Here is a 23,333-nt window from a genome sequence, read left to right on the forward strand (position 1 = left end):
TGGGCTTGCCTACAGTGGAATGCACGGAGAAGCACGTAGCGGAACACTGATAAAGGCAGTTTGTTGCGAAAGCGCAAGCCCACAGGGGAACGAACGTAGGAGGTACCCACCGTTAAGTGGAATTTGAACCATCTGGAGAACGCCTACACCAAAGATTCAATTTATTCTTTCGTTGTTAATTTACATTCTCTAGACTTTGCTTACGCTAAGTGCAACTTTAAATTTCGACCTCACTGTACCTCCGGGTGACTTTTCTGTTGCTTAATCGAGTTCATATTTACCAAATTAGGACAAGCCACAACACGTGACCCAAAACCAACTGACCGCATGACTAAATATAGCGATATATAGCTGGTTTCCATGTGATCGCTGCCGATGAGTTTGCAAATCGCACCCAGATTGAATTTTACTACGCCTTTTTGGGGGAACACAATTTTCCCACTGGTAGATGAGCTAGTACTTTCACAGTTACGAAATGGTAAAACTATCCTCAGGGAACTTAAATACGAGAATTATCTTGCTCAAAAACAGTAAAAGATTTTTCCCTTGACCTCGCTTTAATATAAAACTGAATCCTGGACAGAGAGTTTTTGTGGACTGTGAGCTCAAGTATTTTATGAGCAAATAGGTAACAAAAAGGTAAACAAAAAAAAACAAGAATCTTCAGTGCTTACTAGCGACCATAACAGAAACCAACTTTTACTTAACAGTTGATTCAGAAGCAAGAGGGTATGTTTATTTGAGAAATACCGTTGACCTAAATATCAAAGGAACTCGACTAGCTACACCATAATTAGTTTACCTTTAAATAGTACAGAATGAAAAATATATGACATCCAACATAAATCATTTAAATATCCACCTCTTAAAATGAACTTTTAAAATAAATTAAAAGTTTGTAGGTTTAAAATTACGACCATGTTATCAATAAATAAGAACTTCTTACACTGTACAAATCAATATATACCATATATTCACACCGAAGTGGTCATCTTTTATATGAAAAGATTTACTTCTTAGCTATTTTCTCCTAGAGATAAACCACAAGTGATCTCATGAAAAAATGTTTCTAACTTTGTAACTGTTTGATTCTAGAAAATAAACCCTAGTGTGTGACAATTCAAATGAAAGCTACTGAACAGTACTTTCATGTGGTACTTATTGCGTACAAGGTGATTTTAATTTTGAGTCTGTGGATGAAACCCTAGTGTGTGACCATTCAAATGAAAGCTACTGAACAGTACTTTCATGTGGTACTGGTCTATCTTTCGACCATCCTACAATGAACTTGTTATAAAATTTTCAAAATTTAAGTCTGGCACTCTTAAAAAGCAAAGAAAAAAAAAACAACTTAAGCTAACCAACAATTAGTTGAAAAAACATTTTCGTCTGTAAGAAACTGCCATGCAGGTGTGGTATTGGATCCAAGAGGGAATTAATGCACTTACATGGTTCGTTTCCTGTCATGTGACGTAAAATATTTTAAACTGTAAAAAAGTGCTCTTTTTGAAAAAAAAAAACCGTAAAATTACGACTCACATCTTATTTCCTAACTGAGGTGCCGGCACCCTCAACCAATCATAAGTAAGCTAGTCACGCAACGCTTCTCTCTAACAATAGCGCAGCGCTTCTCACCAGCAGTCACACAATATTCATGCTAACAACGACATTACCTGAAGTGCCTCCGCCTTTACGTGACAGCAATGGTCTGCCAGTCTCGCAATACCACCGTACCCACGCGAAGAAAACGTAACACCAAGTCACGCTTCTACGCTACGAAAATGCGTGGCGTTACTAACAAACAAAACTAATACGAAAAAGTTTTTTGTGAGCTACAGCTAATAAGGTTGTGTTTATGTGATCTTCGTTCTTCATCTTGTGGCATTTGATTGATGTTGGCTTGTTTTTCTTTCTTCCAGTCTTGCAAGCGCTGCATGGACACGGAAGCTTAGCCTGTTTTCAAAGTCATACCCACTAAAGGTATCCTATTATTCAAAGCAAAGAAACAAAGTATTATAATAAGGTGGTTATTGCATGAACAATTGAGAAACATCTGTATCAAAACCGCCCCCAAGAGCGAGAGAAGAGAGACAAAAATTAAAAAAAGTACAAAGGTGATAGGTATTATTAAGCAGGAACAAGGGCAGTTAAGCCTGGTTTTCACTAGCGACGCAAGCACAAACGCAAGGATAACAGCTCTTTTTATTTCACCGTGAAAACGGCTTCGACTCAAGCAAAAGCACAAGCGCATTGCAGTTTTATGGTTGTGCTTGTGCTTGCGGCAAGCACAAGAACAAGGATCAAAATTTGTCCTTTTTGCGTGAATGCGCTTATGCTTGCGCTTGTGCTTGCGTCACAAGTGAAAATCAGGCTTTAAGACTAGGAAAGGTTGAGACTTACTTCGATTTTCGAATAATTTAAGATGAGCCTTCTTTAACGAACTACTTTACCACTCGAGGTCAGCGAGAGTACTCGGTGAGCGATACAAATCGAAAAAAAAAAAAAAAAAAAAAGCTTCAACCAACCTTGACTCGTTTAAGCAGTTCTTCCCCCTTGGCACTCATCTGAAAATTCAAAACATAATTTATCATAAAAATAATAACTGTTTGCACTAGCTTTTACTATCGCCTGTTATTTTGTTTTGACCCAATTTTTTGGACAAGTTACATTACATTACACTTCAAAATATAACAAAAGTTAAGGCACGAAAGCCCGGCCGAATTTTTTTGCGTTTAACCGCTGTATGGCTTAGCGCTGGCTCACCGCTTACCTTTTCGTCCTGTGCATAAAGAACACCAAGTTCATAAGTAGCGAAAGGTATCACGTGAGGATCTGGAGGACTGCGACCAGACTTGACCACAGCATCCTGGAAATGCTATCAATTAAACAAATACAACTGATTTGACATGGCTTGGTGTGAAGTGAAGTTAGCAATTTAAATTGCAAAGCTGGTACTACGGAAATGGACTAAATAAGATTCAGTGCACAATATAATGATAATGATAATGCATTTATATAGCGATTTCATGTGTATGTTCAAATGCGCACAAACTGTAGATACATTGTAAAGGCCAGACCACAACACCGGGAGCCGTGCCCACGAGGGCGAGGTCTCCGGCGAAGGGGGGGGCGAAGCCCCGAGAACTACAAAAGCGGCGAGGCGGCGCGGCGACCGAACTCAGACGGATGTGAGGTGATGATTAGGTGGCGCTCCGCGAGCACGGAGAAGTAGGCACCTGTGGGGCGGAACAAAGTGGTGTGTGGTGGCGAAGTGTGTGGGCAACGTCCCCTGTTAGATCGACTTGAATTGTATAAATAATATAATGGCTTTTAGTAGAAGCTCTACCGAGGTTGCTCAACCGTGTTTAATTGGAAATGCGCGAATCTGATTGGTTCTCCCTTTGTTTTCTATTCGCCGATAGAACAAGATCATGCGCGTTGCTCTTTAAAGGGACAATTTATTTTTATTTTTGCCTTAAACGTTCATAAACTTGTAGGTTTTCGACTGCGTTTTTTTAGAAATTCTAGTAAAACAATTAGACTACTCGTCCTCGTTTTGTACATGCGATAGTCAACTGGGCTGCGCCTCGTCGACTTTTCGTTCATAGGAAACTCGAGCTCGTAGTCTGATTGTTAAATATAGTTTTATTTTTATTTTTCTAAAAATTAAAACAGCCGTTAGATCTCATTTTACTCTAGCTCTGGCCCTGTAGTGGTTTATTTATCGGAGCGAACGACATCCAGCGCACTAACCATTAGACCACTGTACCGTGAGATTAAAGAGAACGGAAACACACATCTCTTTAAGTAAACACACCTTGACAGCCTGATCAGTTTTCTTGAGGACTTGACAAGCTGAGCCTTGAATGAGCGACTTGAGAGGAACCAGATTTGCACTTACTTGACTCACTTCTAGCGCTAAAGTAAAATAAAAATAAGCAAGCTTAAATTTGCTTTGTGCGTCATGTACTCATAGTAGACAAAATAAATTTATGGCAGACAAGTTTCCCCACACTAACGCGTGTAACGCTTCTGCATGTCACCTACAAGCCACCGTAGTATAGAGACCGGTAACTTGAAACAAATAGCAAATCTTACGACTTTCAAAATCTTTCTCACAACACTAATATAAGCGAGTTTCACGGCAAACTGCCCGTGTAACAGTAACATAAGCACAGGGAGCCGGCTCACATTTATAAAAGATTAACCTACCTTTAAGTCGCGCGCGTGTTTTATGGCGGCCATTTTGAATTTTTAATACACGCGCGGTCTGCTAGTGCGAGGTCTGGAACCGATATTACGGAAATCGTTGGGTACCCTGCTCGGAGCTCTAAGAAAATTCGCCTACTTTTTTATCCCTCGGTGAGCGATCGGATCCTCCGAGAATTTACGAATTTTGCCGCCCGTCCCAGACTTCCGTAATATCGGTTCCAGACCTCGCACTAGCAGACCGCGCGCGTTTTAAAATTCAAAATGGCCGCCAAAAAATTCATATTCTAAACGGATGTGAGGGCTCCCTGTGCATAAGGTTACCGGGTTGCCTGGGCCCACAAGTTGTTCAAAGGGCAGATATAAATGCTATCCACCGGAAAAATTACTATCCAGTGGAAAGCGTAGTTTGTTTTGTCAACACTTATCCGCTGGATAGCGTTATACGTTATATTTTTATTTTTTAATTTTTACCTTTTGAACCACTGGCCCCTGGACAAGAAAAGATATTTTAGCCTCACCAGAAATTTAGTTGGTATTTTTATATTCTATTTTTTTTAACACAGCTTCACTGTAAGTATAGAACGCTCTCCAGACATACAGGAGTTCTAATTATTATTATTATTATTATTATATTTATTATTATTATTATTATTATTATTATATTTATTATTTTATTATTATTATTATTATTATTATTATTATTTACACCCTTTAACCTAGCCCCTGGACAAGAAAAGAAGCCTTACCAGAAAGAATTCTATTTAACACAGCTTCACTGCAAGTATAGAACGCTCTCCAGACATACAGGAGTTTTAAAGCCCCTGGACAAGAAAAGAAGCCTTACCAGAAAGAATTCTATTTAACACAGCTTCACTGCAAGTATAGAACGCTCTCCAGACATACAGGAGTTCTAAAGCCAGCAAAAGACAGTCAGCTTCTGACGGTGGAGATTTCTTGTACATAGCAGCCTGATGATGAAACAGAAAAAAAAAACATAAATCTTAATGATAAAGAAAATAAAAAACGTGGGACAAAGAAAAACTCTGAGTCCCCGAGGGGAATCGAACCCATGGCCTCCCAGATACCGGTTGGGTGCTCTATCCACTGAGCTACGAGAGACTCGTTGTGAGCTGGGCCATTTACTAGGTTCATTTCTGACAGGCGATAAAAAAAATACATCAATTGCAGCAAAGCGCTTTTACAATGACCATCTGAAGTTACGTGTTCTGTTCGCTGAACTCGGTATTCAGGTCACAAACTCATAGAACCCGCTTATGCAATGAAAGCAAAATCTATCTATCTATCTTAGCACCCGGGCAACACACCCTTACAAACAACCAACTAAAATGCAGGTATTGCGGCTGTCAGTACAGTAAAAACCCGTGTGTAAGAACCTAGGCATTTAAGAACCTTCTGGCAGAAATTTGCTTTTATAATACCCCAAAATATAAGAACCTGTTTAGCCAAACAAATTCCTACAGGTTCTTATATGTAGGGTTTAACTATTTAATTTATATATTTTTTTACCAAAAACCAAAAAGGTGATGTTACTGGGGTATATACAGTATGTTGTTGGACTTTTGGCAACATGGGTGCATTAATAAATATTTATAATGAAGAACAGACCAGATTTTATACTATTTTCTGATAATCAACAACAATGTCTACTCTGTAGAAATTAAGAACCTGATTAAGAACCTACTTAGCCTAAACTGTCAATAAGTACCCCATAATATATACAAGAACCTGTTTTGCCAAACTCTGAAAAAAGTAGGTTCTTACACGCGGGTTTTTACTGTATTCGTTTCACAACACTGGAACAAGTCATTAACGCCCAGCCATACGAGCAACATTTCCTCAGTATAACTTGGTTCGAACATTGTTGCAACGCAAAAGGTACGTAAGTGTTGTTGCTCGTATTGCAAGTTGCGGCAACAACGCACAAAGTTGAGCACGTCTACTTCGCAAAACATGTTGCCGCAACTTGCAACACAAGAGGTAATACGCGCAGCAACAGTTTACAACTTGCTGTACAACAATGTTGCGAGCCAAGTTGAACAAAAAATGTTGCCCATATTACTGGGCCTTTGCCACGTGACTTTTCCCGCGTTTTTTCTAAATTTCTGATTGGTTTATTACGCTGTTGCCTTCACTGTGATTGGCTCGGATTGTTTTTTTTTTGTTCCACGATAATCATGAGAATACTTTTTGGTAAACCATAAAAAAGAGCGTATATTTATTGAAGTAAGCTCACCTTCCGCACAAGAAACTGCTCCAGAGGAGTTTTCTTCTTGACAAATTTAGGAACTAATTTAAATTGTGCATGAGCCTCAGTTGTGCTACCTAAAATACCTATTGTAACTGAATAAGAAAATAGTAGCGTCAATGATTTGAAATACCGTAAATTTCTAATAAATATAAAACAAAGGAAAGTACCAGATTGTATCAAGGGTAAAATTGAAGTACAGCATAAACTATGTGGGGGGTAGTCATACTGGCTTGAACTAACGTAAACAACGAGGACTTCGCATATTCAAGCATCACGTATATGCTCAGGGCTAGTACATTTGTTTTCAAGTCATACGATTTAATGTACATTTCTTTTTTAAACCTTTACAGCAAGGCGCCCAAATGTGTGACCACTTTTAATTTATTCACATTCTTTCGTGCAGATTTAATCCAATCAGAAGTCAACTGCAAGCTTTCCACGGATTTTGATTGGATTAAATCTGCACGAAAGAATGTAAATAAATTAAAAGTGGTCACACATTTGGGCGCCTTGCTGTAAGTCTTGAGAATGATCAAAACAATTCTCCCTTTTCAGTCCTTGTAATATCAATGCCTACTCTATCACAAAGAAGAATGAGAATGAGAATGGGAATTTACCAAATGATCACTACTGGGAAAGCCATTGAAAAGAATTTTTAGACCTTTTTAAAGTTGACCGTGAGGACTAAAGACTTACCTCCACAGAGATAAGCGTAGTAACTCTGCGACCACTTTGATTCTTCTTTGAGCCTAAACGTTAAAACGAATGGTGTAAATAACACCTCGGCGAGGAAAGCATAACGTAAACTATAAACCGTTACGGCTAGTCCGTTCGCAGGAATATGAGAATTTTAAACGTTTTCTCCTTCCATGTACAAGTAAACGAGGAAAAACTCCAAGTTTTTGCCGAATATGCTTTTCAAGGTGGATTCTTTTTTTAAGACAGATAAGCTTACTTGTCGTCGTTTTCGTGAGGTTAAAAACAAAGCTCTTAAAAAAAAATAACATAGCAGTGTACCTTAGAAATGCTGGAAGAGCGTATTCCCACTCCAGTCTTAACATATGACACCAACCTAAGACAATTAAACAAAAATTCCGTTAGCACAAGAAGCTGCCCCTGTAAATAAGTTATATATCTCTCATAACCAGTGGCAAAGCACGGGAACGCATGCATGCAACCGGTAGAAAGCAGGGGGAAAATGCATGCGACCGGTAGAAAGTGCGGGAAAGATGCATGCAACCGGTGAAAAGTGCGGAAAATCATCCACGTAAGCCGTGGAGAGCGCGGAAAAACGCGCTGAAGCAAAAACCGCGCGAGAGCATCCATATGAAACCAGTGGAAAAGCGAAAGAGCATTTGGAATCGGTGGATAGCGGGGAAAAACGTAAAAAGTAACCAGTGTAAAGTGCGAGAAAACATCCATTTAACTGGTAGAATGCGCGGAAGCACATGCAGTTTGTGGAAAACACGGGAAAAGTAACCTAACGCAAAAGTTACGATCGGTTTTGAATGTTAAATACCTGACAACGCTTTTTTCTGATTAGTTAATAGAGTACAAGATTTTGAACCAGTTAGTATAAGTGCAGAAGAACATTTCAAGTGCTTCACAGTTAACGTTTAACTATTCCAGAAGTTCTCCTACAAGAAGATGTAACTAGAAAGTACACTTGAACAGCCACTGACCTATTTCATATTGACAAATGAGTGCTATTTCCTGCTGTTCTGATGCAGAGCGCATGGCTTGATGAAATTCATCCAAGGCTTCCCCAATACGACCCTGAATAATAAAACACAGTAACAGGTTAATCCTGTGTTTGTAAACTAAAACTGTTTAGCAGTGTGATTACAGGTTTTCCACAGAAGTCCCATCCTATAAATTTTATCAGTAAAATCACTTACCTAATATCTGAAGCTTATGATTCATAAACAATGCAAGAATTCAAATCCATGAAATAAAAAAAAGTTTAAAGTATAGTAAACCGTTGTATCTTACCTTGATGTTAAAATTTGTACTAAATTAAATTTCGGCACCTTTCTGTGACTAAAAAATTGATTAAGTGTGAAAGCTATACAAACCCATCCAACTCTGTATTTTGCGACTTCCTTACCCCATTTTTAAAATGGTAGATTATTTCGGGAGTGATTATTTTTGAGGGAGGGAGGGGTATTAGTAGACGTTTTCAATATTATATCTTTTCATGATAACTAATCCTGTACCTTGAGTCTTGATACAAGCCCTCTGAAGAACAAAAATACAGCAGAGCTTGGGTACTCTTGGTAAGACTCTTCTAAGATAGCAGTTGCATTAGCCAGACCTGTAAATCAGTTTAAAACCCATTAAGTTAGCGCTATTGCCCAAACAATTAAAATTCATTACCCAACTCCATTCACTAGAGTACAAATGATGCATGTAAGGGGTACAAATATTCTACGGTGTTTGTACCCCTAGGAAACTGGTTTAACATGTTACCTAGTGTACAGTAAAAACCCGCGTAAAAGAACCTAGGGTTTTTCAAGTTAGCCCAAACAGGTTCTTATATAAATGGTATTTACTGTAAAATTAGGCTAACTAGGTTCTTAATTAGGTTCTTAACTTTTGTTCAAGAAATAAAGTAGAATTTTTAAATGATCTGGTCTTAAATGTCCAATAACTGCAGTATTCTTGGAGGCTTCGGTAAGCAAAATACTATACTATTTTAATCTGATTCTGTTAAAATAAAACCTATACTGTAACCTTCACTATAATTCCCAATAAATCTTGTATACAAAACAACATGATTATATTCAAGGAGGACAAGTTTTATGTAACTATGCTGTAACTATAATGTGTACAGACTGTGTTATAAATATATTTTTGAGAAGATTTTTTAATTCTATATTTTTGAGAAGATTATTTTTTCTAAAAGTAAGCACTTGTACATACACATATATACACGTATATAGTGTAACCCTGAGGCACATAATATAATTATGTTTATTAGTGAACTGGACTCACTACGCTCAGGTATGTGCACTTTGCTCATCCCCAGACTGAGGTAACACACCAGCCTAGCAGTGGACAGCTGTTTCGTCCTCTTTGGGACTTGTCAGCACTGCGTAAGGCATGGTGGTAATGGGAGAAAAATTATTTTTTCTTTTTTGAAAATAAGAACCTGTTTTAGAATTTTAGCCTAAAATGGTTCTTATGTGAAGGGTGCTTAAAAATGAAATTTTAGCCTAACAGGTTCTTAAATGTTAGGTTCTTATATGCAGGTTTTTACTGTAGTCCTCTTAGTTCTCCTGAGCGCACAATACAAAACACAGTTCAAAATTTGGTTTTCAGTTAAAGGTTGGCATCCCTCTACCTTCCTTCAGTAACAACTTCAAAATAGCTTCATACTGACCACTTTTTAGCCATTGGAAAGCTCTTTGTTATCTTTCTCTTATTTCATCTATTTTGTGCATCTTACACTTACAACTTTGGCCTTATATGACACTTGAGTCACAAAAGAGTTAGGTAACCCGAAACTGCAGCACTGTGCATGAGTTGTCATCCCATTCCTAGGCCTGCAAACTGAACTAAACGAATGGGTCAGGTTGCAGCCTGCAAGGTTTTACATGAATGGCTTGCTACCCCTTGAGAGAGCAATGAATAGAACAAACAGCAGAAACAATGCTCCTTGCCCCTAAAACAATAGCAACTGCTACACAAGAAGACCAGTAGAATTACAAGTTTACGAGAGCTTTTACACTTCTGAACTCTTGTTAGACATTTTAGTGTGTAATATCGCTGCACATTAATATTTTGTACTCTGACTTAGTCTCTTTGGGCTCACCAAAAGTACAGCATGACTCAAAAAATATACAGTGATACTGCACACACAAAAATTTCTAATTAAAGATACATTCACCACAGCTGCTATAAATATTGTAGCTACAAATGTATATGTATGATACAAACCTTCCTCATTGCTCCCTTCATCAAGTGCAACAAATGGTCGGATAACAGCATGATACCACAGCAATGTAAGTCTAAAATTAAAGTAATGGTGTATCAAAGTATGTTCATACATTTACTGAAAAGTGAGGTGTAAGCATATTTCATTACCCTCGCATAAAACTGTTGCCATCACTCATATTGGCAGGGGTAGCATAGTGGTGAAAGCATGTGCTCCTCAATAGAGGCCCTGCCAGGGTAAATTCCCACAAGCGACATGGCCCAAAAAGTAGCGACAGCATACTTATAAAATTGGACAAACGACAACCCTTTTGGAAAAACTTAAGAGGCTGTATCTGTAATAGTGGTCTGCCCGATCTGGCTTGTTAAATAGATTTCGCTCTTTTCTAGTGTGTTGCAAGACTTTCATGTACTTATACTAAAAACACAATTCACTTGACCGGATCATTAATTTTTTTCGAGTTTTTAAGGATTTTCGGTTCACCCGAACGAGCACTTGTAACGACCACTGTCAAGGCTTAAATTTACCACAACTTTGAAAATTAATTAAAAAAGAACTAACAACTTCTGTACCAAACAAACACTACAGCCTGTTAAATTATGTCTTTTTAATTTATCACACCAACTTTCACGAACATTGAGCTCGAATCAAGCTAGCAGCAAAACATTCATGACACCCCTATCACACACCTTGATGAAACACTTGAAAACGGCTCAGATTCAAACTTTATTTTTGAAAAAGTGAGGCGGTCTACTTCAATCAAACCAACGCAGCCGAAAAGTAGATGTAATAGAAAATGTTCCTATCGAAAAAAACCTTTTGGTATCGTCTTAATGAAATATTTACAGCTGTGTAAACTTGCCCAATTTCGAAGATCTTCATGTTTGCAGCCATTTTGAGGGACTCGTCAGGACGAGGAGTTTCATCAACTGGCCTCGCAGACATACCTCACACCTTCAGAAATAAACAAAGATTAGATATAAATGCAGTGCAGTTCAACTGAAAGAGAATAAATCGTGTTTAAAAATGGAAGCTCGACTTACATTTTGACTGTTACGGACGTCTACGGACGTACGGTTGTTACTATTGGAATTTCGCTCGATGATTCCACTAGAAATAACAATATTTGACATAAAAACTTCGACTTAATGTAACCTATGAATCAGCTCAAGGCAGTAACTTTGTGCTTTTCCTTCCTTACTGGCGTACAGCAAAGATTTTCCATCGCAAAACGTTGAACGTCGAAGAAACAGCTGAAGAAACGGCCTGTCGGTTACTACTTCATGTATGAGGCACTATACGGTACACATACAGTACACAACGGTACTCCATACATGAAGTATATAACCGACCAATCGATAAACATGTCAGTTTGGTCTTCTTTACCTGATGCTTGCTGTTTTGTCGTGAAAACAACTTCGCTGTACGCCGGTAAAGAAGGGAAAGCACGAGGTTACTACCTTTAACTGATTCAAACGCTACATTCAGTCAAAGTCTGCGTGTCAAATATTGTTATTTGTTGTGGAATCATCAAGCGAAATTCGAACAAGAATGACCTTACGCCCGTAGAAATCGTTGAAATGTAAGTCGAGCTTCCATTTTTAAACACGATTTATTCTCTTTCAGTTGAACTGCAATGCATTTATATCTAATCTTTGTTTATTTCTGAAGGTGTGAGGTATGTCTGCGAGGCCAGTTGATGAAACTCCTCGTCCTGACGAGTCCCTCAAAATGGCTGCAAACATGAAGATCTTCGAAATTGGGCAAGTTTACACAGCTGTAAATATTTCATTAAGACGATACCAAAAGGTTTTTTTCGATAGGAACATTTTCTATTACATCTACTTTTCGGCTGCGTTGGTTTGATTGAAGTAGACCGCCTCACTTTTTCAAAAATAAAGTTTGAATCTGAGCCGTTTTCAAGTGTTTCATCAAGGTGTGTGATAGGGGTGTCGTTAATGTTTTGCTGCTAGCTTGATTCGAGCCCAATGTTCGTGAAAGTTGGTGTGATAAATTAAAAAGACATAATTTAACAGGCTGTAGTGTTTGTTTGGTACAGAAGTTGTTAGTTCTTTTTTAATTAATTTTCAAAGTTGTGGTAAATTTAAGCCTTGGCAGTGGTCGTTACAAGTGCTCGTTCGGGTGAACCGAAAATCCTTAAAAACTCGAAAAAAATTAATGATCCGGTCAAGTGAATTGTGTTTTTAGTATAAGTACATGAAAGTCTTGCAACACACTAGAAAAGGGCGAAATCTATTTAACAAGCCAGATCGGGCAGACCACTATTACAGATACAGCCTCTTAAATTCCTACAGGGACAAGCAATTTTACTTCAATTTAATTACCGACAGCGACATAAAGAGCGATAAAACAGCGACACGGCACATTTTTAAATTTAGACAAGCGACACGTGAACCCCCCCCCCCCCTGGCAGGGCCTCTCAATAATGTGGTCCAGGTTTGAATCCTGAACCTGTCATCATAAAATTATATGTGGATTGTCTTTGTTGTTGGTTCAAGATTGGAGGGGTTTTCTCAGAGTTCTCCACATTTCCTCCTTTCACAAAAGCCAAGAATTCCCAATTTGATCAGGAATACATGGCCCACAAGCTTCTAGCTTAAACATAACCACATATAAATAAAAGTAATTTTCATTTCTTGACACTTACCTTGCTACTGGTGCTTTCATGTCCTCGCTCTGACTTGCTAAGTTCAATGCCTGAACTCCAACATCCCTGTTTCCTGAGAATCCAAGAAGATGGCAGAACTTGAGCAGCTTGGGTGGCACAAGTGAGATAGCTAGGTGAAACAGACCATAGCCACACGACACAGCAGACTGAAGGTGCTTCAGTGCCTCGGGACTGACTGCCGTAGTTGAAAGCTTGCTCTGTGTCTCCTCATTTAAGGTAAGGCCACCCAGGGTGGGCATCACATCCTCAGGGTCCAATGGGGAGACCACACCTGTTCCTTCAGACTACAGAAAACAAGAAAAGAATAATAATATATCATCTAAGGAAATAAATTGCCTTACCTTACCTAAGGGAATACCTTAGGAATACTTTGACGGGCTTAGCCTTTATCAAAGGGACTATTTATGAATCGTGTGAATAATGTTGCAAAAGCCGACAGACATTCTGATGAAAGTAGAAGATGATGGGGCTGTATAAGAAAAGCCATAAGAAGAAGGACATGGCAGGAATACTGTATGGTGGCTTTTGGATAAATGTTAAAAGAAGAGTAAGAGGTAGTAACACTGCATGATTATACACACCTACAGCCTGAATAACATTGTTGGAGGCATGCAGAAAAAACAAAGGCAAGAAAGAATGGTTGGAATGTAGTGATAGCCTGAGACAAAACCCAAGGTACTAGCATGAATGCAACACCGTCTTCATGTGTTGTGTCTTAATTATGTTACTGTCTTCTTGTGTGTGCTGGAATGAAAGGAAATGATGTTTTTATTTATAATACCTCGTCAAGAGCTTCTTCGACATCATCCAGACCATCTGACTCCATTGCCCCGTTCTTGTCACACCTCAGTTCCGGGGCCCAGGCCAAGAACGGTCCACCAATGGCACTTATTTCACAGTAACACTTATCATACAGCTTCCATGCCCGGCGCATCAGATATCCTCCCTTGATGTAATCAGTGATACCTGCAATTAGACCAGCATACTTGTCACTAAGTTGTTTATTGACTGATTGGCAGGGGGGGGGGGGGGGGGGAGAGAATCTGATTGGCTCTTGATCCATGCAACATTCTGTGCAAAGCTACTCTGTTAATAAACAGACTAGGATTTGTTTAACTTTGTTTAAAAGATAGAAAAAGTAGGTTAAAGGGGGAAAAGCAAACAAAAATACTGTTCATTATAACATTTACTGATCTGAAATCCAGTCTTTAATGGATTTGGTGTAGTGTCTTGTCAGGCACACTAGGTCTGCATACCATAGTTATTCAATTAAGCGCCCTGGGCGCTTATTATATTTTTGGACCTTGAGGGTGAGCGCTCATTTGAGGTGGGCGCTTACTTAAGGCTGGGCGCTTATTAAATTTTCACCATTTTTAGCAAGTTGTACGTTTATTTTTGCAAGAAAACAATGTATAATAACCAAACGTGAAGGTGTTCCAACACTGAATTTTAACTGTTCATTGAAAGTTTCAGAAAAAAAACTAAAAAAAAAATCAGTCTTCGGGGTAGTCTCTTAGTAGTAATTAGTCAATTTTAATCTCAACTTCAACAAAAATCAAAATTCCTCTTGTGCCCTCATTTTAGGGGGGTGGAGGTGGGTGCTTGTTCGAGGCTGAGCGCTTATTAACTTTTCCTACCTACAGGGTGGGCGCTTATTTGAGGTGAGCACTTTTTCGAGGTTGGGCACTTAATTGAATAAATATGGTAATACAATGGATGTCTGCCCTTCTCTTGTTGCATATCACACTTAAAAATGCTTCATGCTGCATTATTGTAATATGGGTTTTTGTGATTATTGTGACATGCTCTGAACTTGCTGAGTGGTATACTAAAAGTCCCTAAGTACGTCAAGGACTGGCTGCACTTTAGTTTAGGTCAAAAGTGTGACCTTTGAAACGAGCCACCACGCCAGCAAGGGTAGCATGATCACAAGAGCAGTTTCCATTTATGACTGACATGAACCATATTTATAATGCATGCTAGTTTCACCTTGTTTGAGGAATGTCAGAAGGGCCATGTACAGCTCACAGTCTGCATACAAAATCTGCCTCATAAGCATCTCATCCAGGCTCAGCTCTGCACCCTTCCTGGCATTTTCCACATAGCAAACCCGCTGTGCTCTCTTCAGGTTTTCAAGAGCTCTGTCCAGTTGGTCATCTTCAAATGTAAGGATTGCTTGCTGGTGGGACAACAAAGAGATTTAAGGATGAAAATTTATAGAGGCATCCCTTGAGCTGCGCTTATAGTAGGTTACTATACCTGTAGTCACACTTATGTTTCTCCTAAGTGTGGAGAAGAGATGATACTTTATTTGGTGAGAGTGTGATGTCTGGTACTCAGAACTCTGTTTCATACTGAACCTCTAAATCTGTACCATACAATCTGGTACATGTACACGCACACCAGGGATGTAGCTAAGAAAACACTAAGCCGACTCATTGACAAGCCCAGCTGGCTTTCCTCGCCTTGGCAGCTCTATAAGGTTACCTAAGTCTTTGTTTCCATGTGAAATTTCAGCCGGATTTTAGTTCTCTTTCAGCTGGTGAAATTAGCTGGCAGCCGGCCCTTAGCAACAACCCTGCATCCCATCACCAAGTCTTATGGACATATATACACAAATGACCAGTTGACATGATAGATTGCTACCTTACTTACCACAAAGTCAACCATCCCAGAACCAGCACTCATAAGTGGAGAGCCATCACTAACAAGAACAGAAACAACACACAATTTTTACCAATTCATCATTAATTTAATTTATACCATGTGTCCTGTGGACAGTTTTTCTGTAGACCTACTACTGTACAAGAGCAACAAATCCAGTGTTAAGTCAGGATTTTGGGAAAGAAAAACCTTGGATAATAAATCTCTTATTTGGGACCGTAGGCAGGGGGAGTGTGATGGGTGTGTCTGCACCCACCCACAGGCCCTAAAGGTCCACCTTATTGGGAAGTGAGGGTTAAAATGACTCTCAGCATGCAGGAAATGTAGACTAAAACAACTTGATTTTTCAACTTCTCCCGGGGGATAATACCCCTTGACTTCCCGAGATGCTCAAGCCTCTGGCGCTCACACTCACCTATGCAAGATCCTGCCTACGGCCCTGCTTATTAGCTATTTTATTGTGTAGTATCACTGAATAGTGGTAACTTTTATGTTCTTGACATTTTGATTCACCCTTAATGGCTGCCACAGTACTGCAGCATGGCGCATGTAAGTAGGAAGTGTGAGTTGGAAAATGCCAACCCACTTCACCTTCACATGTACATGTACATGTATGTTTGTTCCAACAATGATAAGCTATTTGGCTCCTCTGAGCTCTAAGACTGCAACAAATTTTAATATAAATATCATGAAATCAGGGACGGCGGAGCCGGGGGGCTTTAGCCCCCCCAGAATTTCAGAAAAAATAAAGACTTATTAAGAGAAGGGTCTTTTAAGCCCCCCCACTTCAAGTCACTAGTCAGCCCCCCCACTTGGAAAATTGCTCTGCCGTCCCTGGAAATGGGTCGTCACAAAGTGTGAGGCAGCAAGGCATGTTATCCATTGCAGTATGCCTACATAGCACTTTAGTTAGCCTAAATGGCACTCACTTGCAGGTTAGCCTAAATAGCACTCTGGTTAGCCTACATCGAGCTTAGGTAGCTTAAGGTTAGCCTTTTTATCTGGAGTAGGAATTTCTGCCTTGCATCCCTCCCTGCCTTGCCTCATACGCCTCAGTGCCTCGCACATTTGTAAGACTTCCAAAAGGTCACTTGAAGACATCCCTACTTGAACCTTTATGAAATTCTGTTCGCAAGAATTTCAAAAACAGTTTACTTATTAAACAAAGTTAATGCAAAATGCTTGCATTAGTGATAGAAGAATTTAAATGCCAAAAAACACCAACTAAGGTTTTGTAAAATAATAGAAATCAATTTGGTTGTCATAATCATGGTAAATAAAACAAACATAATTAGCTATTTTTGAGACTATAAGCAAACAAGAAACCCCAAAAATCATTTATAACTGATTGACCATGTTTTCAATTTTCTAGCTGAGGTATATAGAATAAATTACTGAGAAATGAAATCTAGCTAAGTAAAATGTTCAATGTTTTGTCATCCATGTACTCGACACTAATAGGAAGATTGTGTGTTGCTTTAAAACAGCACTGAACATCGGACCACAATGCAATAAAAAATTAATCATTAGCTATTTAAAGCTTTTACCATATTATTAGAACATTCACTTCCTCCTCCAAAAAAAATATTAGTAAAAAAAAAAACAAGTTGATAACATAAATGGCAGGGGTTTTTATCAAATTAAAAAACTAAAATCTCCAAAAAAGGGAAACAAATACATAGTAAATAGGATTAATGTAAGAGGCAATATTCTAATCATCTAAGTCCATTGGGAATTATTTTGTCAATTAAGACCTTCTTATCTCGTAAAATGTTTGATGCTATATATAGCAAAAAACAAACTTCATGTATAAACTCCATCCATTAATTATATGAAATCTACTTTTTAAATTATCAGATAAAATGTAAAATATTTTGGAAACAGACACCCTATAATTTATGCAACCTTTCATCGTTTAATTTGCTCTTCTTGAATTTAATCGACTTAAAAATTTCGCACCATTAACCAAATAGAATTTACCTTCGCTGGAGGTATTTACAAAAGGTTGAATCCTTGAGATATTTGTCAGGTTATGTAAAGGAAATTGATTGGTTATTTTAAGGTTTAAGGGATATCGGATCTGATTTTTTCTGGTTACGCAGTGCGTAGTCGTGCGTTGGCATAAAAGTCTTAATTCATGAATTTTTTATGCGCCAGTACGAAAACTACTTCTACTCCTGCACGATGAGGTTTGCGAACCACGATAACAAAATTTCCTGCTGTTAAATGTTTTGTCTCCGAATATCAAGATTCTAGATAAAGCAAGACCCTTTCGTGTTAAACAAATCGTAGCTTTTCCTAGCAAGACTGTGTCCCTCGTGAAATCCACCCCTTTCACAAGACACCCAATAAAACTTTGTAAATGGTGATAATTTACAAAAGCTAAGGTTTTCGTGGGATGAAAATATTGCGATCAAATGTTCACTCCGATAGTAATTTATTAGCCAAAAAAATGTTTAAACCGAAGTTAAAAATTTAGCCCACCAAGTAAGAAATGGAGAGTGTGTTAGAAACATCCAGAATTGAATATTATGCGTCAAAGAAACCACCGGTTTGTACGTGTTAAATATTCGCGAACCTGCAGACGGCGAAGGAAAACAAACATGACTCTTCGTTCACAAGGACTTAGCCGGCTCGTGAGTATTTATCACAAGTTGCATAGCAAATGCGGATTATTAAAAACAAAAAGCTCTTTATAACAAATATTTAGAGTGATATTATACCTGTGAATTCGAAATAGCTTTTGTGATTCTTCAAAGCCATTGTTCAAGAGTAAATTTATACCGTCTCTCGCGAGACCATGATATTCCCAAAACCTCGACGTGGTCTTTGAACTTGCGTCCGTGCACTCATTCCTGGAGGGATTCATAGGGTCAGCGCTGTGGTTATTTCAAAAAATGCATGCAGACTTGATCAAGGAAACGCTGTGAATTTCCGTACATCTCGCGCCATGTTTTGATTTTGCAGGATTTTGTTATAAGAGAAGCTGAGAAGTGCAAGGCGTTCTTTGATTGGCTGGCTGATTCGCATGAATGCTTCCGTAAATAGCCGAGCAGTTTCCGAGTCTGACCGAACATAACACGACTTCAACGAAAGTATTATGGGATTCGCCGGCAATTCAAGATGGCGTCTGTCGCTCCAAAAGTGGGAAGGCAGTTGTCCTTCACGAGAAAGGTTTGGAATGCTTTCCACGAGTGGTATATCAACGCCTGTGGTTACAGACAACTTGGTAAGTTTTTGAATCCATTTTATGCATAGCTTCCGTCTTTGATCGCATTTCTACGGATCAAAACGAGTCGACTTCGTTCCCCGTTCCGAGACCGTTCGCAGTACGTATTTCTGTAGAAGTTTCATTGATTGTATCAAGCTTACGATAAAAAAAACCTCCTCGAAATCATATTAGATTTGTTCCCTTTGTTTTTAATCTCCCAAGAGCAAAGTGAGTTGATTTTTTTTATTTTTTTAATTGTACATTCTTGATCACATTTTATGCAAACGTGCAATATCCAGCTGGGCTTAACTTATGTAATCTTGACTTAATTAATGACTGTTTCGTCAAAACTGTCAAAGTTCTGCTGTGTGGAATGGCCGGGTATTCTGAAGTTGCTCCCGCAAACTTAACTTAATAAATGAGTTTAATCAATCCTTATCAGCCAACATAATTATTTTCCATTGTGAGTGGCTAAGGATAGGAGTATAGGGGAAATCTTTGGGGGGTGGGGGTGAGTCCTGTTTCCTGCATATTAATTTTTTTGAGCATTGATGCGTCAGACACTTTACCTCTATTTCATTGTGTATATCACACACACTTATTTTAGACAAATCATGCGTCACACAGTCTTGCTTATTGTGATTGACTGTCTGTGTCATATTCAACTGTTTTTTCCAGGTCTTCGTAAAGGTGACCTGTTGAATGAGGATGACCCAGACGTGATAGAGGCCATAAAACGGCTTCCTTCTGAAGAGTTCAATCTGAGACAGTTCCGTGTGAAGAGAGCTCTTGACTTGTCAATGAAGCACCAAATTCTACCAAAAGATCTCTGGACAACAAAAGAAGAGGTTGTTAAATGTCACGCTATTTTTTTCGTCACTGTGCAAGTGAAAATCAATTATTGTAATTAGAAGGATCTATTACACCCGCTTTCAGTGTTATGTGCTTAGCGGCTTTCTATCGACATCCATCTTTCAACATGCTAAGCAAACAAGACAGATCAAAATCCGCCAATCACAGCCCACTAGTATGACTTTCTGATTTTGTGGGCTTATTTGCATGAACCCAACACCAGTATGCATCAGTTTTGATTGGCTCATTTCAAACAGCATGTCAAAAGATGGATGTAGAAAAAAGGCAATGTACGTAACACGGAAAGCAGATGTATATAAGTAAGGACTTTTAGGGCCAGTGACTGCCATAGGTCATGGGTGACCATGGGTATTGTGGCTTCACCATACACAGTTTCAAACCCTTCTATCTCTGGTTGTTACATAGACCTAAAACAAACTGTTAGGCATTGATAGATGTTTTCCAAGCAAGACCCTATCCATGGAGTGGATTACCTGAGAATATTCTATCCATCTGTAACATCGACACTTAAAGAAACAGTTAAGATGGGCCTTCTCAGAAAATGCCTGACTTGTCAAATGTTCACTATTAAGACATATACATAGTTCTTTTTACATTTTAACTCTTCATAATTTTGACGGGAGCACAATGATCCGTGGGCTTGGGTTCAAATCCCAGACCTGGCATCCTTGCTCTGATGGTTTTTCTCTGGCCTCTCCGGTTTTCCTTGCTGCACAGAAGCCAACAATGGACACATAGTTACTCCATGCATGTGCTACTGTTCATTCCCATAACAGTAGAAGTTGCTTTTGCAGGGGTTTCATTAGGTTTTAAAGTAGGAAGGCACCAAAAGGAGAGTGAGGTGGGCAAAAAAGAACACGATGTAGCAAGTTTCTTTATGTTCCATTTGAAAGTAGCCAGGTACTGACTGACATTTGTGTATCCTGGTACTGGCACCTGAGTCCCGACTTCTAACGAGAACCCTGCTTTTGAATATTTTCACATAATGTGGTATTCAAACTGATGTATTTATTTCTGTTTTCTTACAGGACACAATGTATCTTCAACCGTATATTGATCAGATCAAGAAGGAAAAATTAGAACGAGAAATGTGGGACCATCAGTGACAGACCATGGCAGTGTTTATCTGCTGTCTAGGCTGGATTGTTATTTAATTTTGTGTAAATTCCCTGCAGCTGTTTAATTTTGTATGCTTCAAACAAGATGTGTCAACTGAAATAAGAGTTTTTCCACAGTAGAGTTTTGACTTTAGTGTCATGGCTTTATTGACCAGGTCATATTTTTGTGAACGCAACAATAATTATTATTGATTAAAGAAGTTCAGGTTTCAATATTGTTCAAGAATGGTCTCTCTTTCCTAAATGTTTTGTTCTGTCTCCTCGCACAGTATGCTTGCACCCGAATTCCTCCTTTCTCTTTCCTTTTGATTTCTTAATAACAAGTGACAATGATGTTACAAGTGAAAAGTTCTGAGTTTCTCTGATTATAGAAGTACAGTTGAATCCCGACAACTCAACCCCTCAAATTAATACAACTCAAACCTCCCGCTAACTCAAACCTTTTCAAATTCCCCTTTAGCTTATTTTCTTACTCATTTTACCCTTGATAACTCGAACTCCCAATAATTAGAACCTTTTTCGATTTCCCTTGAAGGTTTGGGTTATCAGGATTCAACTGTGTATGTATTTTACATTGTACAATCTTAGCATTTTCAAGTCCAAGATTGTGAGGGAAATGAGTGACTCTGTAACATACTAGTAATACGTGACTCGCAGGGCCTCGCGAAGCTCTGGGTTGGGGAGGGAGGGGGGTGTTATAAATAAGGAGTGATAACCGGTTTTAACCGGTGATTTGTTATTGTTGCCTAGTAACGGACATGGCCGCGACACCCTCGTTCCCAGGGTCTATTCCGCTTTAAAAATGGCGGCTCTTTCTGGTTCGTAAAAAGGTATAAAGCGTTGGGAAGCGCAGGCTATTTTCAAAATCATCGACAAATTATTGGATATTCGCATTTTGGACATTTATTTCAGGGCATTAAAAAAAAAGAAGAACGAACGGCAGGAGGATTCGAACCCTTCGCCCGCGCGCCCCTGATGGCCATGAAAGGAGTATTTAATATGTGGAAATCAGTGTTATTTTAATCCGAAAAGAAAAGCGATAAAAATGAAAGGCTCAGGATTCGAACCCACAAAAAAAAAATAATGAAAAAAAAAAAAGAAGAAAAAAAAAAAAAAACCTTAGCCGGATTCGAACCCCCGGCCCTCAGTCCCGAAGATCTGATTTGAAGTTCGACGCTCACACCATTAGGCCACCAGCGCGCGGCCGTGTGACGTCATTTCCGCCATACACCAAGCTCACAAATATATATATATGATCGTAAACTCCACGCGAGATTTCATCCCGCCTGAGCCCTTTGAGGGACAAAATTATACACCCCGCTACGCTCGGCCTCTCGGTCTCGCTTCGCGAGGAACAATAACCTCATTACCATTTGGTAAAAAAACAGCAGTGTAGCAGCTCTCATAAGCTTGTGATTCTACTGGCCCTCTAGTGTAGCAGTTGTCACTGTTTTTGGGGAATTGTTTCTGTTGTTCTGTTCTATCATGTTCTCTCGAAGGGTAGCAAGCAATTCACTTGAGACCATGCGAGGGCTCTCACCCTACCCACAAAATCCAATAGATTACTGTAAGTAATTTATGAAAAAGGCTTACAAGAGCTCAACTATCATAATAAAAAGTTTATTTGAAAATCTACATACAACTATCATGTTTTTGTTACACTAAAAATTATAATTTTTGAAGTTAAATTTTCATTCTACTTGGTGTAGTAGAAAATCATCATCCCTTGGTAGTAGACGGCAAACAATCTTTATTTTCCTCCAAAACTGAGCCAGGTGAACACATATCATAAGGTCCCATAAGTGTAGTGGTATGATGGGGGATTTTTGTACTCACACAACCGTTTTGAAAGAAAATAGATAACTAGCAATAAGTAGTCAAAGGTGTTTAGCACTCTGAGAACACTAAATATTGACCACTCATTGCTCCCAGTATACCTCTGGCACAAAATTTATGCATGTACTAAAACCATAAATGACGAAACCACCAAATCGAAAGGAAACTTAACCAACAAATACAAGCTGACTTCAAGCAAACCGTACTGAAAGCTAACTCTTTCTTTTCATTTCAGTGGCTTCACTTGTTTTAGTATATGCCAAAATTTAAATGTAAACAGCATTATATACAGGACTTTGATGGGCAAGAGGGCCAGCAACTAAAATCAGCCAATCACATTGCTTTGTTGTCGGTCCAGTATTTTCTAACAGAGGGGACGGTGACTAGGCCAAGTTAAGTTTCTAAATATCTTTTACAATCAAAGTTTTGCAACATATATCTTGTTTAAGACTGTGCTGGGAAAATATTGGTCCTGTACAGACCTCTGTGTGCTCGACCCATTCTGTCAAGACATTAGGGCTGAC

At 38.8% G+C, this 23,333-nt stretch overlaps 2 protein-coding genes and 1 long non-coding RNA gene across 3 annotated transcripts; 1 reads left to right on the plus strand and 2 right to left on the minus strand.

The window, feature by feature from the left end:
* Nucleotides 1–538: 538 nt before the first annotated feature.
* Nucleotides 539–18,761, minus strand: LOC144665605 (tetratricopeptide repeat protein 39C-like). Its single transcript, XM_078526862.1, has 16 exons — nucleotides 18,495–18,761; nucleotides 15,763–15,811; nucleotides 15,097–15,286; nucleotides 13,889–14,073; nucleotides 13,087–13,391; nucleotides 10,421–10,491; nucleotides 8,698–8,795; nucleotides 8,164–8,257; nucleotides 7,499–7,553; nucleotides 7,178–7,230; nucleotides 6,467–6,573; nucleotides 5,057–5,180; nucleotides 3,818–3,918; nucleotides 2,771–2,875; nucleotides 2,526–2,564; nucleotides 539–1,985 (listed from the first exon to the last, which is right to left on the minus strand). Exons 1-16 carry the CDS (start codon nucleotides 18,638–18,640, stop codon nucleotides 1,872–1,874), a joined length of 1,836 nt encoding a protein of 611 aa, XP_078382988.1. The 5' UTR covers nucleotides 18,641–18,761; the 3' UTR covers nucleotides 539–1,871.
* LOC144665613 (uncharacterized) lies at nucleotides 10,737–11,690 on the minus strand. Its single transcript, XR_013572988.1, has 3 exons — nucleotides 11,620–11,690; nucleotides 11,462–11,528; nucleotides 10,737–11,372 (listed from the first exon to the last, which is right to left on the minus strand). It is a non-coding gene; the product is annotated as an uncharacterized LOC144665613 (long non-coding RNA).
* A 93-nt stretch (nucleotides 18,762–18,854) lies between the features above and the next one.
* On the plus strand, nucleotides 18,855–21,186 carry LOC144665612 (cytochrome b-c1 complex subunit 7-like). The gene is made up of 3 exons (XM_078526872.1): nucleotides 18,855–19,000; nucleotides 19,661–19,830; nucleotides 20,884–21,186. Exons 1-3 carry the CDS (start codon nucleotides 18,895–18,897, stop codon nucleotides 20,959–20,961), a joined length of 354 nt encoding a protein of 117 aa, XP_078382998.1. The 5' UTR covers nucleotides 18,855–18,894; the 3' UTR covers nucleotides 20,962–21,186.
* Nucleotides 21,187–23,333: the final 2,147 nt, after the last annotated feature.

Source organism: Oculina patagonica, chromosome 9 (assembly GCF_052425735.1).
Source record: "Oculina patagonica isolate OP01 chromosome 9, crgOcupat, whole genome shotgun sequence".
NCBI lineage: Eukaryota > Metazoa > Cnidaria > Anthozoa > Scleractinia > Oculinidae > Oculina > Oculina patagonica.

Bases quoted from the DNA above. Each gene is read 5' to 3' on its own strand.
- LOC144665605 (XM_078526862.1), bottom strand. From the start codon at position 18,640: ATGAATCCCTCCAGGAATGAGTGCACGGACGCAAGTTCAAAGACCACG. The intron at 14,074-15,096 runs GTGAAACTAGCA...GTCTAATTGCAG, and splicing joins TCTGACATTCCTCAAACAAG to GTATCACTGATTACATCAAG. The intron at 2,565-2,770 runs GTAAGCGGTGAG...TTGAATTTTCAG, and splicing joins TTTATGCACAGGACGAAAAG to ATGAGTGCCAAGGGGGAAGA.
- LOC144665612 (XM_078526872.1), top strand. From the start codon at position 18,895: ATGGCGTCTGTCGCTCCAAAAGTGGGAAGGCAGTTGTCCTTCACGAGA. The intron at 19,001-19,660 runs GTAAGTTTTTGA...TGTTTTTTCCAG, and splicing joins CTGTGGTTACAGACAACTTG to GTCTTCGTAAAGGTGACCTG. The intron at 19,831-20,883 runs GTTGTTAAATGT...GTTTTCTTACAG, and splicing joins TCTGGACAACAAAAGAAGAG to GACACAATGTATCTTCAACC.